Source organism: Camarhynchus parvulus, chromosome 19 (assembly GCF_901933205.1).
Source record: "Camarhynchus parvulus chromosome 19, STF_HiC, whole genome shotgun sequence".
Taxonomy (NCBI): Eukaryota; Metazoa; Chordata; class Aves; order Passeriformes; family Thraupidae; genus Camarhynchus; species Camarhynchus parvulus.
This window is the reverse complement of record NC_044589.1, coordinates 4,162,945-4,179,515: the sequence shown is the minus strand read 5'-3', so window position 1 is coordinate 4,179,515 and position 16,571 is coordinate 4,162,945. Positions and strand designations below refer to the sequence as shown.

The following is a 16,571-nucleotide window of genomic DNA, read 5'->3' as shown; positions in this document are numbered from 1 at the left end:
GTTGGAACAAGACGATTTTTATGGTCCCTCTGAGCCTAGGCCATTCTCTGACTGATTATGATTGCAGAAGCTTGTTACCCTTAGAGCAATGAGCAATTTCATTAGGAAAAAAAAAACATTTTAAAATGGGCAAAAATAATTGACAGAAAGAGATCTAGATAGCTTTATTTACCTTTCAATATTAATACAAAATAATTCTTCCTTTAATTTTAGTATATGGCTCTCAATCCCTCAGCCAAGAGGAAGAGCTCTCGGTCACCTGAAAGAAAGCTTCCTAAGAAATCCAAAGCAGATGGATCTTCACTGGGACAGCCGCTGAGTCCAACCCTGTGGTGTCACGTGCATTTGGAAAAATCTATAATTGGCTCTCCGCTGAAGGTGAAAAACTCTAAGAACTCAAATTGTCCTAAAGAGGAGCTGGAAGAGGTGATGAAAATTGTGTCACCTGCTAAACTTGGTTCTAACTTTCACATTCCAAAGAGGAGCCGACTAGGAAAGGGGAACAACAAATCCTTGGACAAAAAGCAAAGAGGCAAAAGGGTTCTGAATGGGCAGAAGTCGTCGGGGAAGGCAAAGTCTCCCAGGAAAGGTTTGAAGACCCCCAAGATGAAAATGAAGCAAATGACACTGCTGGACATGGCTAAAGGTACCACTAAGGTGTCCAGGGCTCCCAGGAATTCAGGAGGCACCCCTGGATCTTCCAGGAAACTCCAGAAACATCTGCCTCCTGCAGCACTCCATCTCATTGCCTACTACAAAGAAAACAAAGACCGGGAAGACAAAAAAAGTGCTCTGTCCTGCATCATCTCCAAAACAGCTCGGCTGCTTTCCAATGAGGACCGTGCCCGTCTCCCCGAGGATTTACGAGGGTTGGTACAGAAACGCTATGAGCTCCTGGAACACAGGAAGAGATGGGCCACCATGACTGAGGAACAGCGGAAGGAGTACATGAAGAAGAAAAGGGAAAAGCTGAAAGAGAAGCTGAAGGAAAGAGCAAAGGAGCGGAAGGAGAAGGAGATGAAGGAAAAACTGGAAAAACAGAGGAGATTTGAGGACCAAGATCTGAAAGGGAAGACACTGCCTACTTTTAAGCTGGTTGATACTCCAGAGGGACTTCCTAACACACTTTTTGGGGATGTGGCCATGGTGGTGGAGTTCCTGAGCTGTTACTCAGGGTTATTGATGCCAGATGCGCAGTATCCCATCACAGCAGTGTCCCTGATGGAAGCCCTTTGTGCAGAAAAGGGAGGCTTCCTGTACTTGAACAGAGTACTGGTCATTCTCTTGCAGACCCTGCTGCAGGATGAAATTGCTGAGGATTATGCTGAGCTGGGAATGAAACTTTCTGAAATCCCACTTACTCTGCATTCCGCTTCCGAGTTGGTTCGCCTGTGCTTGCGCAAGTCAGATGTGCAAGAGGAAAGCGAGGTCTCAGATAATGTAGATGAAAGTAAGGATTCAGCAGCTTTTGAGGATAATGAGGTACAGGATGAGTTTTTGGAGAAACTGGAGACCTCGGAGTTCTTTGAGCTGACTCCTGAAGAGAAATTGCGGATCCTTGGAGCGCTGTGTCACCGGATCTTAATGACCTACTCGGTGCAGGACCATGTGGAGGCCAAGCAGCAGGCCTCGGCTGAGCTGTGGAAAGAGCGCCTGGCTGTCCTGAAGGAGGAGAATGACAAGAAGAGGGCAGAGAAACAGAAGCGAAAAGAAATGGTGGCTAAAACCAAGGAGAATGGGAAAGAAGAGCATGTGATGGGAAGAAATGAAAAGAAAAAACACGGAATTATGAAAATAGAGCACCGGGTGGAAATTGAAGCTGATGATATGATCAGTGCTGTGAAGAGCAGGCGCCTTCTTGCCATCCAAGCCAAGAAAGAGAGGGAGCAACAAGAAATACAAATGAGAGGTAAGAGAAATTACCTAGCGAGTAGAGTGTTTGTGTGTTGTGGAATAACTTCATGGCAAAAATGACAGCCTGTTTCCAGAAGCATTTTCTGAATGAAACCTAAATAAAACGTAGGAATGTAGATCTCAGAATCACATAATAGAGCACTGAAGCTCCAGCACCATTGTACCTAACACGGTATAAACCCAAGTGACCTCTTATTTTGTGATTTACTGTCTAAGTTCCACAAATAGGGATGGCTATATGGAATGTAAGGGATTTGCTCACTGGAGATTTATAATTCATCTCCTGCGGTTCCTGTGGCAGCTTAAACTTCGTAAATTTAAGAAAACCAATACCTGCTTCTAGTTTTTTATTTGTGTCTATCTTTTGTTCAGTACCTTTCTAATTATGGCAGGCCCAGAGAGGTTGGAGAAGACAGTATCTGTTTTGGGAACAGAAAATAACCAAAAATTTGTCTTATGTCCAAACATCATCTGGTTCTTGGGTACAGGCGAGATACCTCCTGCCTAAAATCAGTTCCTACTGCTGGCCCTGCTGCTGTTCCCATGGTCAAGTGGTTGCCAGCAGCCCTTCTCTCATATCAGAATTTGGGCAAAAAATCTCAGTTTAGTGTTTCTCGCTTTAATGAATTAGTCATGGAGCTGTGTAAATATAAACTGTCCACTCAAACCTCTCTAAATCATGAGTTGCAACACCAGACCTTGTCTCTGTGTAAGTAATGCTGCTTGAGGAGTATAGGTATAAAGAGAGAACACTTCAGAATTACAGTTTAGGAATTTTATTTGTTGTAAATGTGGATGCTGGGTGGATGGAAGTGGACCATGTAGCTCATCTAGGTTGTTGTTTTCCTTCTGAAACAAGTGAGGGATAAGCGTCCGTCATGGAGCCTGGCTTTTGCTCCTTAGCTGGAATGTGGGGGTATGTCTTCTGGGAGACCAAGAATCACAGAATGGTTTGGATTGGAAGGGACCTAAAAGTTGATCATGGTCCCCCCACTTGTCATGGGCAAGGACACCTTCCACTAGACCAGGCTGCCCCAAGTCCCATCCATCCTAGCCTGGCACAGGTTGCCCAGAGAAGCTGTGGCTGCCCTGTCCTTGGAAGTGTCCAAGGCCAGGCTGGACAGGGTTTAGAGCAACCTGATCTAGTGGAAGGTGTCCCTGACCATGGCAGGGTTGGAACAAGATAATCTTTAAGGTGTCTTCCAACCCAAACCATTCCATGATTCCATGATATGATGGTTTTTATCCAGGATTTCTTCAGCCCAGTCTATTTTTACACCTTGACTACTTCTATATATATCTATATAGGATTTTTTTTTTTAGAATGATGGGCAAAACGTAAACAGAAGAGTGTATGGTTGTAAAGAATGTCTATTAAAATCTCCGATAAAACTGCTTTTTTTTACTCCCATGGTATAGTAAAATAAAAGACAATATTGATGTCTGGATGCAATAAAGGAAAGCTAATGCTGCTCTTTGCTGATTCTAACAGTGAGGATGGAGAAAGAAGCAGAGGAAGAAAGAATCCGGAGGCATAAAGCTGCTGCTGAGAAGACTTTCCAGGATGGAATTGCCAAAGCCAAACTGGTGATGCGCAGGACTCCAATTGGCACTGACAGGAATCACAACAGGTGGGAAAGGAGATGACCGTGAACTTCCATCTCTGCCCTGAGAGAGGAGCTGTGTCAGATGCCATCCCCCAGGAAGGGATTGACAGGGAGGGTGTATGGAATTGCAGAGGAGAGAGAAGGGGAAAGTATTTGTGTATATGAAGTGTAGTGGCTGGTTATGTGCCCAACTTTTTGAAACCTTCCCATGGAGGTCAGGACTAGTGGAGGTTCAAGTGCTGGCATTGGCTGCTCAGGAACCTCGTTACCATATTTTCTTTTTTCTTCATGGTTGTTGCACAGGCATGCTCTTGGAATGGATTCTAAGCTAAGCTTTCAGTATTTCTCAGCAGGGCTAACATAAAGATATGCATGCATTCAGCTTTTAGTGAGTTGAGCACACAGATGCTTCTCAACTCAATGCAAATAAAAGTGTGTGTATGTTTAACTAGCCAGAAAAGGAGACCGGTACCTAATAACACATATTTCTTACAGGTACTGGCTGTTTTCAGATGAAGTTCCTGGCTTGTTTATTGAGAAAGGCTGGGTACATGACAGTATAGACTACAGATTTACCCTTCCCCATCAGAAAAAGGAAGATTTGAAGAAGGACTACAGCCCTGGAGGTATGGTCTCTTGAGGGTATTTCCTCTGCTCTGACTATTCAAATGGAGTCATGAGTGTGAAAGAACTGTCTAGTCCGAGTGTTTTCACGGGGATACTCTGATTTAAGCCTCCTTTAAACTCTAGAAGCCTGCACAGAGGAGGTGCCGGTGATATTTCCATTCTGCTGCTGCAGGTCTGGAGACTTGCCTGCAGTGTTCCACCTAAGGACAGTCTCCTCTCCTTCAAGTAGCAAGGTTGATGTCAGTTGGTATCATCCCTCTGGTTCACTCGACTCTGCTGAGTTGCAGCGTGCCAGACCCCTTGCACAATTAGCTCGTTGTGCTGCAGAGTGAGGATGTCTGTCACAGTGCTGATATTCCGCTGGTGCCAAGACTCCTAGATCAGCCTGTGGAATAGTAACAAGCAGGGCAGTCTGTTAAATATGCACAGCTTTGCTGATTGAGATTGTTTTGGCGAACATCCCTCATGCTCTTCCTCTCAGCCTTCTCTTCACCTTTGCTGAATGTGCAGGTGAGGTGGAAGGGACTTGCTGAACTTCTAGTGCTTCCTCTGTGATTTTGCCTGGCTGACTTGGAGCCTGGGTCCTGGAGCCTTGCAAGCTTGAACAGGCACAGAAATCTATCTGTACAGAAGGAAACTTAACATTTCTGTGTGGAAGTAGTTCTTGAGACAGAAGATACTGCAATAATCTGACTCAACTGAGTTTCAGTCGTGATCGTTTCTTGCTTTTGGAACATCAGGTTCTGGCACTGAGTCCATCTGCAGCAGTCCTGCATGGGAGAGCTTATGGAGTCAGATCCAAGCCCTCACCTGGTAGGATTGTGTTAGACGAGGGGCAAACTAGACACCTGTAGATGAATAGGACAGGGCAAACATACAGTGAGATCCTTCATCCAGGTGTAATTTTACAGACGCCTGTGTCTTCGAGACTGAGCTGGAGGTGTATCATTCCAAGCTCCTCCGTGTTATAAGAGCTGTTTCAAATACTGACCAGCTGTGTTCCTGATCAGCTCTTTGCTTCCAGCTGTTTTCATCTCTCAGCCAGTGGGCAGGATTTCAGCACATTCCTTTGGAAGCTTAACAATCGAAGGCCTGAACGAGCAAAGATTTAAATTCATGTCAGAATGTTATCTGAGATGCTCAAAAATAAAAATTCATGCTGCTTATACCTCCTTTGGTTTTCAAAGTGCTTTGTCACTATACAGCTAAAAAGTGAAACTAGTTTTATGTATTTGGAATAGTAGGAATGCTACTCAGGAATCTACCTGAGCCTGTGCTTTTCTTTTGCAGAGAAGCGGAAGAGCACAGGCAGTGACAGCCGAGGGAACAAGCTGCACCGCTCCATGCCCACCACAGACCTGCCTGCTGAGACCACCACTCCCAAGCAGGGCCAGAACTTATGGTAACACACACTTCCATGGCTGCAAAGTACTTAAAGTGTAAAGGTCAAGGAATCTAGACAGATTTTTTTTACTAAACCTGCTACAAACCTGTTCCTCTTTCAGTGCTGAGCAGTTGGGTTGGTTCAGCAGCTCCACAGGCCTCTGTTGCTTATATTATTACTGCCCTGCTAACAGGGTAGCCAGTCCAAGACCCAGTGGAACCATCATTCAACCTAATCAATCATACAAAGGCAGTATAAATTAAGCTTTTTAAATGCTTCTTTGATGTACTGCTTTTTAAATATTTTATTCTTCCATGTTGACAGCCTCTTATCCCTTTAATGCTTCCCAATGCCAAGCAGTGTCTTCTAAGTGAATCAAATCTACCTTTGAGCATGGTTGATTGTAACCTGCAGCAGTAATTGGCCCTATCAGTGTCCTTAAAGAAATTCTCCTTGGTTGAATGTTGCTCTGTGTGGTAAGGAGTGCTCATCAGTTGTCCCCGTGCCAGAAAACCCTGGCTAAGCTTCACCTGTTAACTGCTGTGGAGCATTGTGTATTTTTTTAGATAACCCTGAGCATAACTGTCACAAAGTATGTGCTCCTGCAGCTCCCCTCTTAGCAGTGTCTGTCCCACACAGTTCCACTGCTGACACACAGAGTGGGGTTGCTTTGGTCTTTGATAAATAGAGCTGAACTCATCTCCAAAGAATAGTTGCCAGTCAGAGCTACTTTACTAAATGTGTTCCTGCTTCCCCCCCAGGAACTGCAAAAGAGACTGAAATTGTGGGTGTCTTGATTTATCTGAACCACCAGCATTGGGTGCTGACTCTTAGTATTGCCCTGCTTATCTGTCATCGCAGCAGGTCATAGGATATCATAGAGTTCCTGTGCTTTCCTTCACTGCCCCATCCTCCCATGACAAATTCCCACCCTGTTACCCCTGGGCCTTTGCACATCTTGCCAAAATTCAGGCAGTTGGACTTTTCTAGGGAATGGGTCCTGCACAGGCAGTGTGATCCACAGGGAAGTCCTCTGCCCTTCCTGACTGCCTCCTCTGATACTTGATCTTTATTGAGCAGAGATGGCAAGGTATGTTCCAGGAGAAGGACCAATTCCATAAGGAAAACAGTAGCTTAAATTTACAGAGCACATTGCTAACACTGAGGGCACTATAGAGCCAAATTGGATGAGTTGATTAACACAGAATTCCTTCAACTTTTGTGACTCCAGGCTGAACTTGAAAAAGCACAGTATTTGATCTGCTCATTCAGGTTGGCAACTCCCAAAAACATTCTGAGGGAGATCAGTGTGGTGACAGAGGCAGGAGTGCTGTATGGAGTAACCAGTCACAGCCTGGGAGGAGTAGCTCTTGGAACCAGATCCTGGACACACTCAGTGCTAAATTATATTCTGTCACTAAGAGCTGTTTTGTATGGAGTGACTATAATAGATGACATTCTCCTTTTAGAAGAGAAAGCAACAAAAAGAATTAAGAAGCTTCGTTTAAAAAAAAAAGCTTAAAGTGACAACCAGAAGCCCAAAACACTTTCAGAAATATTTGCCTTAGAGTTTCCTACTAAATGGTCAGAGCAAGTGCTGTCTCTTACCTTTGGAGAAAAAAAAAAGGGTTGAGGAAGTTGGAAACAAAACTGTAGCAGCAATAACAAAACATTTTGAGTTCACATCAGGATAAGGAAGCTGTTAAAAGTAAGAAAGCCTACTTAAAACCTGTGGTGAATCTCAGTGAAAGAAATAAAAAGAATGATAAAGTGAAGTACAGACTAAGGGCAAAACAAATTTTTTTCCCCCTTAGGGAACAATGCTGCTTCAAAAAATCTATCATTACAGGGTCTGCCCTCGGAGAAGAGGGAAGCTCTTTGCATGAGACAATAATTGGCTAAGAAATACTAAATAAATAACAGAAACACTCTAACCTTGTATGTTCAGCAGGGAGATGGAGAGTAATGCTGGAGGAAACTGGGGAAGTCTCCTAAAGAGGTTTTCTTTGATAGAGAAAAGAGGGATCAGAAAATAAAAGTAGCAAATGGCTGTTTTGAAATGGAGAGGAAAGTGCTGCAGCTGAGGTACACAACTGGCTGCTACCAACTGCTGTGGATCTGTAAATTGCACCTGTTCAAAGCACCAGTGGACAAACTGCTGAGAGGGGAGTTCATTGAGGCGTAGGAAGCGCAAAGGTAATTGTCCTGGCACACAGAGGAGTCCTCAAACCAGCAGATGCTGCAGCCTGGAGGAGTAGATTGAAGAATTGTCACTGCATACCTGCTCTGCCTTTTGGCCACTCAGACATCAGACACTGAGCTGGGTGGGGGGGTTGGCCTGGCTGTTATGCCACAGTGTCCTTAATTTGTGTTCTTTCTTGTCCCTGCTAGGAAGGACTTTTAAGTGCTGACAGTCACAGCACTTGCTGGTTTTTTACAAGGGTCTCGTGCCGTGTGCAGTCTTCTGCCAGGCAGAGGCAACGGTGCAGGTGGAAATCTGAGCCAGGCATGGGCCTTGAGCAGGGGCACAGAGGCAGCTTCTCAAAAGACACATAACCCCTTCTAATTGAGTGCTGTGGTGACTGCCTCTCCCTGAGAGATAGGGCATCCAAAGCCCTATTGCAGCTAAGCAATAAGGTCTCTCAGCTGAAAGGCTTTTCCTTAAAGATCTGGAGCTCCTTAGGGTTTGTTTGCTAAGTACCTGTCTGACACCTGCCACCACTTACATGTAAGCATCCACAGAAAGCCAAGTGACAGGCTGGGAGCTGTTACTTCAGGGGATAGCCAGGAGCTAGAACTTTCCTCTGAGGAAATCCATATTCCTATTCGTGTATTTTCCTTTGGGGCCATTGCCATTGATCTCAAGGACTGCTCTGAGCATAAATGGTTATGGAAGAGTCTTTTCCTTGGCTGCTTTTTGCACGTTATCCTTGGACGCCATGAGGAGCTCTGAGCCCACACTGAAGTCCTTGGATATCTCTGTTGTTTGGATACAAGGACTTGTCCAGCTATAATGTGTAATTTTTGCATGTGCGTAGGAAGTTTCATTTCTTTGTGTTCTGCTTTAGGTCATGCTGTTTGTCTCTTTTCCTAGTGGTATGTGGGACGTGGGATTGAGTAGCCTCAGAGTGCATATAAAGGATCTTTAGCTTTACCCTTTTATCCTTTAGAGTGATGGGACTGTGAAATTAAAAACTAAACTAACTCTGTTAAGTTGTATTTTCACAGTTCTGCCCCTTTTCCCTTTGAGGATGGGAGCTGGTAGGGCACTAATAAAGGGAGAAATAGATTAATACTTCTATCAAGGGTTACATAAATAATATCTCACAGAAGTAGTTCTGCTGTCGGTACTTTGTTGCAGAAAAGAAAAGGGTCCAGTGTTCAAGTACTAGTTCAGTGCTGCTAAAAGTGCAGCATCATAAACACTTGGTTACTTCTGCCTTCTTCAGACAGATGGACCACTCTCTCTGTTCAGCTTGTGCTCCACTTTCACAGATGTTGATCCTTATTAAAAAATCTCCTTGTTCTGGGCACATAGGCTCTGAAGAAGTCTCTGTCCGTGCCATAGTGCTTGTGAGCTGTGTACTATCCTGCACGAGCTATGGGGGAATCACAGCCTTGGCAGGATATTAGCATGCAGGAGACTTCTTGCTCATCCTGGTCAGAAAGGGGTTGAATTTTGGAAACATTGGCATCTCTGCAGAGTAACTGTCGTTGTTCTTCATCTGTTAGGAATTCAGCATGGTATGGTGGGTCCCCTCAGAAGACAATTTGAGTTAACTATGAGTGGGTGCTGACAGACTCCCTTTTCTTGCCTATATTCTACAAATGGAGTTCCTCTGTTTCCAGCAACCCTCCAAAGCAGGTAGTGGTCCTGGGCTCCTCCAGCTGTTGTTCTCTCAATTTTGTTGTTCCTTAGGCCAGGTTTTAGATCTTTCTGTGGTCCCTTGCATCCTGTAGCCTGAAAACAGGTAGGAATATTCAGCCTGAGTGAATACTGAGAGCTCCTTTTGACTTGATGCTTGTGCTGTTTGTGCCTTCTGTTCTGGTTGCTGACCAGTCTGTTGGCTTATGCTGCCAGAAATGTCAGGAGAGAATCTAGGCTGTTCTTTGTGAATGCAGGAAGCCCAGATACCAGTCAGGATTTTCCCCTCATATATAAATTTGAAGACCCCCACCTGGTCTTGACTTTCCCAAAGGGATCTTTCCCATCCCTCTGGAGTGTGTGATTAACCTGTGTCAGGCAACATGAAGGGCACCAACTGTTTTACCATCCCTCTCTGCAAGACTCACTTTTCTTCCCCATTTAAAATGCCAGCCCTGTCTTATCGTGTCAGTGCTCCCAGCCTGGAAGTGGTTGAGCTCCAGCTGGATGTGCAGGTAGTTCCTACAGGTAGGGCATGCCTGGAGCTAGTTTGGGAAGCAGGAGCTGTGGCTGCACAGAGCAGAAAGGGGTCACTAATCAAATTAACATGATGTCTCTGATATGTTTGTATTTTGTAGATCAGGCTTAGGTTCAGGCTTGAGTTCAGGCTTAAGTAGATCAGTTCCCTGTCCCAGAAATCCCAGTTCTTACTCTCAGGGTGAACTGGGAAGATTTAAGTACCTGTTGCAGATGTTCTTCCTTCCCTGTTCCATGTCCTTTTCATCAGGAACAAAGTTGTACCGAGGCTTAACTCTGGCTTTCTTAAAAGGGTGGGAGCTGTTTTCTGCAGCTGCCCAGCAGCCTGTGTTGTCTTCCCCCAAAATACTGGAGAATAGAAACCCTACATGATGACTGTTTCCAGAACTCTTTCCTTTTTACAGTGTGACAGAACAGTGCAGTGAGTGCCCCCCTTTAATTTGTCTCCATGGGAGAAAACAGGGAAAGCTCAGGCATTGTCATCTTGAATATTTGTCTAGCTGGATTCCATGGTGTATCACCAGCAGTGTCTGATGCTGTTTTGTTATGACCTGGACAACCCATCTCAAGGTGTCTTGGAAATACTTCTGTGCTGAGTATCTGTAGAGCAGATGGTTTGGCGTATGGATTATGCCATTCCCCAGTGGTGACAGATTCTAGTACGTGAAGGATATCTCAAGCTGCTCTGTCCTATTCTTCAGGGAGAGGTGCAGAGAGTATGGTACCCAAAGGTTTTAATCTTGGGGTACAGAGTGAAGATGCTCCACCGGGTCCGATGTACTGAAGATGACTGACTTGAGGACATCCTGCTTCCATTGTTGAGCAATCAATCCTATGTTCTATTAAGAGTAATGAATTTCCTAGCTGAATGCAAATTGTGAGGCTATTACCCTAGTAGGACCATACATAGAATTATTAAGTACTTTCTGATATAGTATTTAGTAAGTATTTCTGCCAGAAAAATAAGCATTGTGGAGATTGGTATTACAAGAAGAGCCACAGTGATATCTTTCTCTAGTTGTTGCTTGACTCATCTGAGCTCGTGCCCAAGAAGAAAGATTAGATCTGGAATCTTCTGGTAAGGATCATAGAGTGGTCCTTTGCAGTTGTTTCCAAATGAGGTTGATTCTCCTATTTCCTGTCTTCCCTCTTCTGATGAGCAATTCTCTAATAGAAGATAGGGAATTAGTCATATTTTCTGTAAATGACCTCTGAAGCTTGAGTTGAGTCCACATCCCATCACATAAAGAGTCTCCATGGTTTCCTAGAATAGAATTGGAAAGAAAAGAGGGAAAGCACGGAATCTCATTTAAATGTACAACCCAGCATGCAAACATGATTGTACTTTGGAATTGAAGAATATCTTGATTTAGGGAACTCTGTAAAAGTAGTTCTCCTTTTAGATTGGACTAAGTGCTGATGGCCACTGCTGTCTTCAAGGATTCCTGAGCAAGAAGGTTTCAAGCTGATCAGTATGGTTTTCAGATTCTGCACTTGGGCTTTCCAGTTTGGGCAAGCTTAGAGAGGAGGACTTACGCACTTGCAGAGACAGAGCCTGCACAGGCACACATCTCCAGCAGCAGAAGTTGTGGGATCAGCCAGGACATCTCCTTTTTAATCTGGGGATTTCTGTTTAATGAAAGAAAATAATATTAAATTGCCATGCTGTCAGTGCATAGTATGTTTGTCTTTTCTAGTACATCTAACACAACATTCAGATCACGTAACTCCAGAGTATCCTTGGGATAGACAACTAAATTCAAATGTCAATGTTTTAATAAACTTAATGGGGAAAATACATCTATAAACCAGCTTTGTGTTTATTTTGATTCTGTTTTTCTTACTCTGGCATTGGCTACATTTGGGGACCTTGAAACGAAGCCATCCTGAGTCAGAATTCTTCTACCAGCATTCCTGGAATGTTTCACCTTGCTCCATGGCATCAGGATATAGGTTACCTCTTATCCCTACCTGCTGATCCTTGGGAACTATTTAGAAGAAGAAATTGTATCATCACAGAGATACCCTAGGTGGTCTAGGTGCATTTTTTTGTCTTTCAGGTTTCTCTGTGACAGTCAGAAGGATTTGGATGAACTGCTGGTTTGCCTGCACCCCCAAGGAGTAAGGGAGAGCCAGCTCAAGGAGCGCTTGGAGAAAAAGTGAGCCTACTCTTTCTTTTTCTTATGTGTGCCTTCTCCAAGTCAGAGCAAGTCCTTGGCACAGCAATCCTTGCCGTTCCTGGGGCAGCATCCCAGGCTGGGCTTTGATTATTCCTGTGCTGAAGAGGCAGGACATTCAGGTTGAGCAATTGCTGGTTTTCTTGGGCAGATTCTTGATAAATAACACTCTGAGCAGTGAGAAAGTTCTGCCAGTCTTTAAATTCCTCCTTGAAACCAGGAACAAAGGCAGTGCTGGTTGCTCTGAGCCAGATTTGCCACGTGCTTTCATGTGTCTTTCAAAGAACATTCTGCACTGGTGGAGCTCATAGCTCTCACTGAAGACCATTGTCCCAGAGCCTGCTCTGCTCCCAGGGCAGTGCTCTGCCTGTACTCAGAGGTTGTGTTTGATTTTCCAGGTATCAGGACATCACACATTCCATCCATTTGGCTCGGAAACAGAACTTGGGCCTCAAATCTTGTGATGGCAACCAGGAACTGCTGAACTACCTCCGGAGTGATCTGATTGAGGTTGCAACACGGCTGCAGAAGGGAGGCCTGGGATATGTTGATGTGACACCAGAATATGAAGCAAAAGTGAGTGAACAGGCAAAGTACTGAACAAGACAAGTGTGAGATGATACTTTCTGTGGAAGGTCTTTGGTCTTTTGTTCTCCTCAGACAAGACGAGCAGGAAATCAGTTTTCTCATTTGTCCTTTAAACAATTATTTCAAGATTACACAGCTGATGGCTTGAGGTGTAGGCAGGTCGTAATGTTGGAGCTGAGTTTCCTGTTCAATTGTCCTGATTCCATATTCTCATGACAGGCTTCTTTATGGAGCAGAACTCCCTAGCTGATTTTTATCTTCTATATCAAAGCCAGCGTGTCTTGTTGAGACAGCAGCAATATGCTGGTTCCATAACCAGGTGTGTCAGGTAACCACACTGCATTAGGTACCACGGGTGTCCATTTGTAGATGCACTTCAAGCAGCAAAGAGAGTAATATCCAGCTGTTATGGGGTCATGTGCTCTTCCAACAGGTGTACTCCCTGGAGAGCCTAAAGGATTTTGGAGAGTGTGTGATTGCACTCCAGGCTGGTGTTGTTAAGAAGTTTCTGCAAGGTTTCATGGCCCCTAAGCAGAAGAGAAGGAAACACCAAGGAGACGATTACATTGCCAGGGCGGACGAGATAGATGAAGACAAGAAAATGGCAGAAGAAGCCAAGGTATTGTTCACCTCAGCGCTCTGTTTCAGTCTTGCAGTAGAACTCTTTGAGCAGTAGCAGTCCATTTCATGAGGTACTAAATCTTGAGGAACTTCCTCCCATTTCAGATTTGAAGTTGAGTGTATTTGGTGTTTATGGGGCCAGGTGTTGCCTGTTTATTTTGAGGAGTAAATGTATGGGGAAAGTAAAAATAATAGTGAGGAGATGCCTGTTTTTCTCTCTGTGAATAGGAAATGGGTCAAGTTCCTTCCATACAATTCTGCTTAAATAAAAGTATATTATAGAACATTTTCACAGAACTTAATAGGAGTTGTATCTGCCAGAGAGGACTGATGGTGCTTTGGTCCACAAAGAGAAGGAGAGACATGTTTGGGTTCTGGTGACTTCAAGGGGATGAGATTCAGGTAAATACCACATTAGGCAAAGGGAGATAAAAGTTGTTGGATGTGTGGGAGCACTTGGGGAGATGTCTGGGCAAGCCAGCCTCCAGGAGAAAAGCAGTATTGTGAGTCTAAATATGTATCCCTCCTAATAAAAGGGATAGAGAGGAGCTGCAGAGGGTTGGGAAGAGTACTGCAGACACTTACGCTGCACCAGTGTGAAACTAGAGGTACTAGACTTCAGGGGTAGTTTCTGTATACTTAGTTGAACAGGACATTAACGCCCTGTGACAAGACTTTTCCCCACTGTCCTCAGCTCTGCCCTGACTGATCACTGACTTCAGCAGAGGCAACAATATCAGAATTGGATCAGCAGAAGTACTTGAAAGTCCCAACTTAAAAAAATAAATTATATTTCTTCACCTGTGTTTACCTGCAGGGAGCAGGCAAGAAAGGTGGAGAGAAACTAATTTACAAGAGCATGTAGTGACAGGACAAGGGGAAATGACTTCACACTGATAGAGGGTGGGGTGAGAGTGGATATTGGGAAGAAATTATTTCCTGTAAGAGTGGTGAGGCCCTGGTACAGGTTGCCCAGAGAAGCTGTGGCTGCCCCATCCCTGGAAGTGTTCCAGGCCAGGTTGGATGGGGCTTGAAGCAACCTAATCTAGTGGTAGGTATCTTTGCCTATGGCAGGGGAGGTTGAAACGAGACAAGCTTTAAAGTCCCTTCCAACACAAACCTTTTTGGGAATCCGTGACTGAGGCTAGAGGTAGGTTTTTTGCTGTGAATCTGTGGGGCTTTTTTTAAAGCTCCTGTCACTATATGCTGAATGCTTGTTTGAACATCAGGTCTTTGCTGAGCTGTGCTATTGCTGTGTTAGCAGGATAATTTGGATCGGTGCTAGAAATTTTCACATTCCTCAGTTGTCCTGAAGTATTTAAACTTTGCTAATTTTAAATCTTTCATCCTAAGTGCAAGGGTAATGGGAGGATGCTGTCTCCTGAAAGCTCGCAGCAAAATTGAGTGCTGTAAAATCGGTGAGGTCTGAGGCAGAAAGGACTTGGATCAGCACAGTTCCTCTTTCTACAGCAGCACCATATTGTGCCTTACTCCAGTTTGCCTTAGGGCTGTAACCCTGAAGGCTGTACCTATAGGGCATACTCAAGGTAGCATCAGATTTACTACAACACAATCCCAATATGTGATTGTGCAGGTCTCCCCCCTCGCAAGCACTGGCTTTAGTGTCATGCCAATCTCTCTGGAGCATTTATTTATGCACTGCAGTGCTTACTATCTCGTTCAGGCTTTTCTAGACCTTTGTGGTGGTACAAGCAATGTTCAACTTTCTTGGGGGTGTTGGTTGCTTTGTTTGGTTTGGCAATTCTTTTTAACCTCAGTTTATCTGGAATAAGCTTTCTTTTTGCCAAAGCAGAAAGCCTTTACAGATGACCTTGAAAGAGCAGCCTACTTCTTAGATACAGTTATCTGAGGAAAGTCCCTGACTGCCAGGCTGACTGTTCTGAAGAAATATCTCCTGCATAGGCTAGGAATTATGAAGCCTTTTGAGCCAGAACTGCACTGAGAGCACACAGGAGGTAAAATACAGCATAGCCACACTGGAAAACACACTCTATGTACTTCCAGACTTTAGAGGAAGAATTGCAACCCTGTGGTATGGGTATGTCTCATTTTCCCTGTGAGAAACAAGTTATGGCTTAACAGGCACCTGTTTGCTGACATAATTGTCTGTATTAAGGGTTCCTGCTGGCTCAGCTGCATTGCTGGAGCTCACGCTGCTGAGTGGCAAAGGATTGCAGTGAGACCTGGCTTTTGCAGCTGTTCCTAAAAATCAGGCTGGTGTCTCTGTTGATGAAAATATTCCCATTTCTAGTGGCAGTAGCATGCTGGACTGTCCCAGAACAGGACTTCTTTGCAGCATGACACTGCATCACTACAGCATGAGCAGAGTGAAGAACATGGGTGGGTTACCGCCCCTGTGACCTGCGTTCAGTAGTCTGTGCAAGGGGAGAGTCAGTCTGCACCTGCAGACAGTCCCTCGAAGAGCAGCTTCACAACCAAGCAATTCCAGTTTCAGCTGTTCCAAGGGGTTTCAGCTCAGGGTCCCGGGTGAGAGCCTTTGTATCCGGAGGCTTGTCTACCTTTACCAAAGATGGTGTTGTCTGTCACTCTGAGGTTGACATGTGACTGAGGACTTGTTCTTTTATTCTGGGAGTTGCTTTTTGGTTTTTTTCCCTGCTCAGTTGCTCCTATCCAATAAGGAGGGGGATTTAAGTAACTTCCTCTAGTCTCCCATTTTGCCTTGTTGGCAGCTGGAACTCCCTTGGTACTGGTGCTGCTCAAATGCCACAGTCTCCTGATGCTTGGGAGGCAAGGCTAGAAATTTGTTAAATTCCACAGACCTGGGGAGAAACATCTCAGCAAAGCTTGCCAACAGCTTTTGCAGATTTCTCTTGGCCCAGCATGTTAACAGCAAAACCCTTGGAAAATCAGTTGTACTATATGCAAAGCACCTCAACAATGTTCTGCAAAGAAAGAGCGCAGAGCTGTGTAGCCTCCACAGTGGGCTGGGCAGCTTTACATTTGTCTCTGGTGATTCTCCAGAATCCACACCAGCAACGGCAGTAGGGATGTTGGCATTTCAGAACAGTTTGTGTGTTTTTCCAAGCATCTAATATATGCTGCACTTCCTCAAATTCAGTCAGAGGAGAATGTGCAACTCTGCAAAACTCCAAGTTTTGTTTGGCTCCCAAATTGCTGTCAGCTGCAGAGTTTAGATTTTCCCATCTGACAATTCACTGTTTGTTTTTTCGTTCTCCTGGGGTAGAAGAACATAAACTAAAGGCCTGTTA

General features: G+C 44.6%; 1 protein-coding gene across 1 annotated transcript in view; it reads left to right on the top strand.

Annotated features, from left to right (window-relative positions):
- The window catches only part of BAZ1B (bromodomain adjacent to zinc finger domain 1B), a 43,605-nt gene that overhangs the window by 15,447 nt on the left and 11,587 nt on the right, over positions 1 to 16,571 (top strand). The window contains exons 7-13 of the mRNA XM_030962429.1: positions 214 to 1,909; positions 3,407 to 3,545; positions 4,017 to 4,147; positions 5,439 to 5,550; positions 11,995 to 12,093; positions 12,510 to 12,687; positions 13,133 to 13,318. Coding sequence (XP_030818289.1) covers positions 214 to 1,909; positions 3,407 to 3,545; positions 4,017 to 4,147; positions 5,439 to 5,550; positions 11,995 to 12,093; positions 12,510 to 12,687; positions 13,133 to 13,318 — 2,541 coding nt within the window. The remainder of the gene's footprint in view (positions 1 to 213; positions 1,910 to 3,406; positions 3,546 to 4,016; positions 4,148 to 5,438; positions 5,551 to 11,994; positions 12,094 to 12,509; positions 12,688 to 13,132; positions 13,319 to 16,571) is intronic.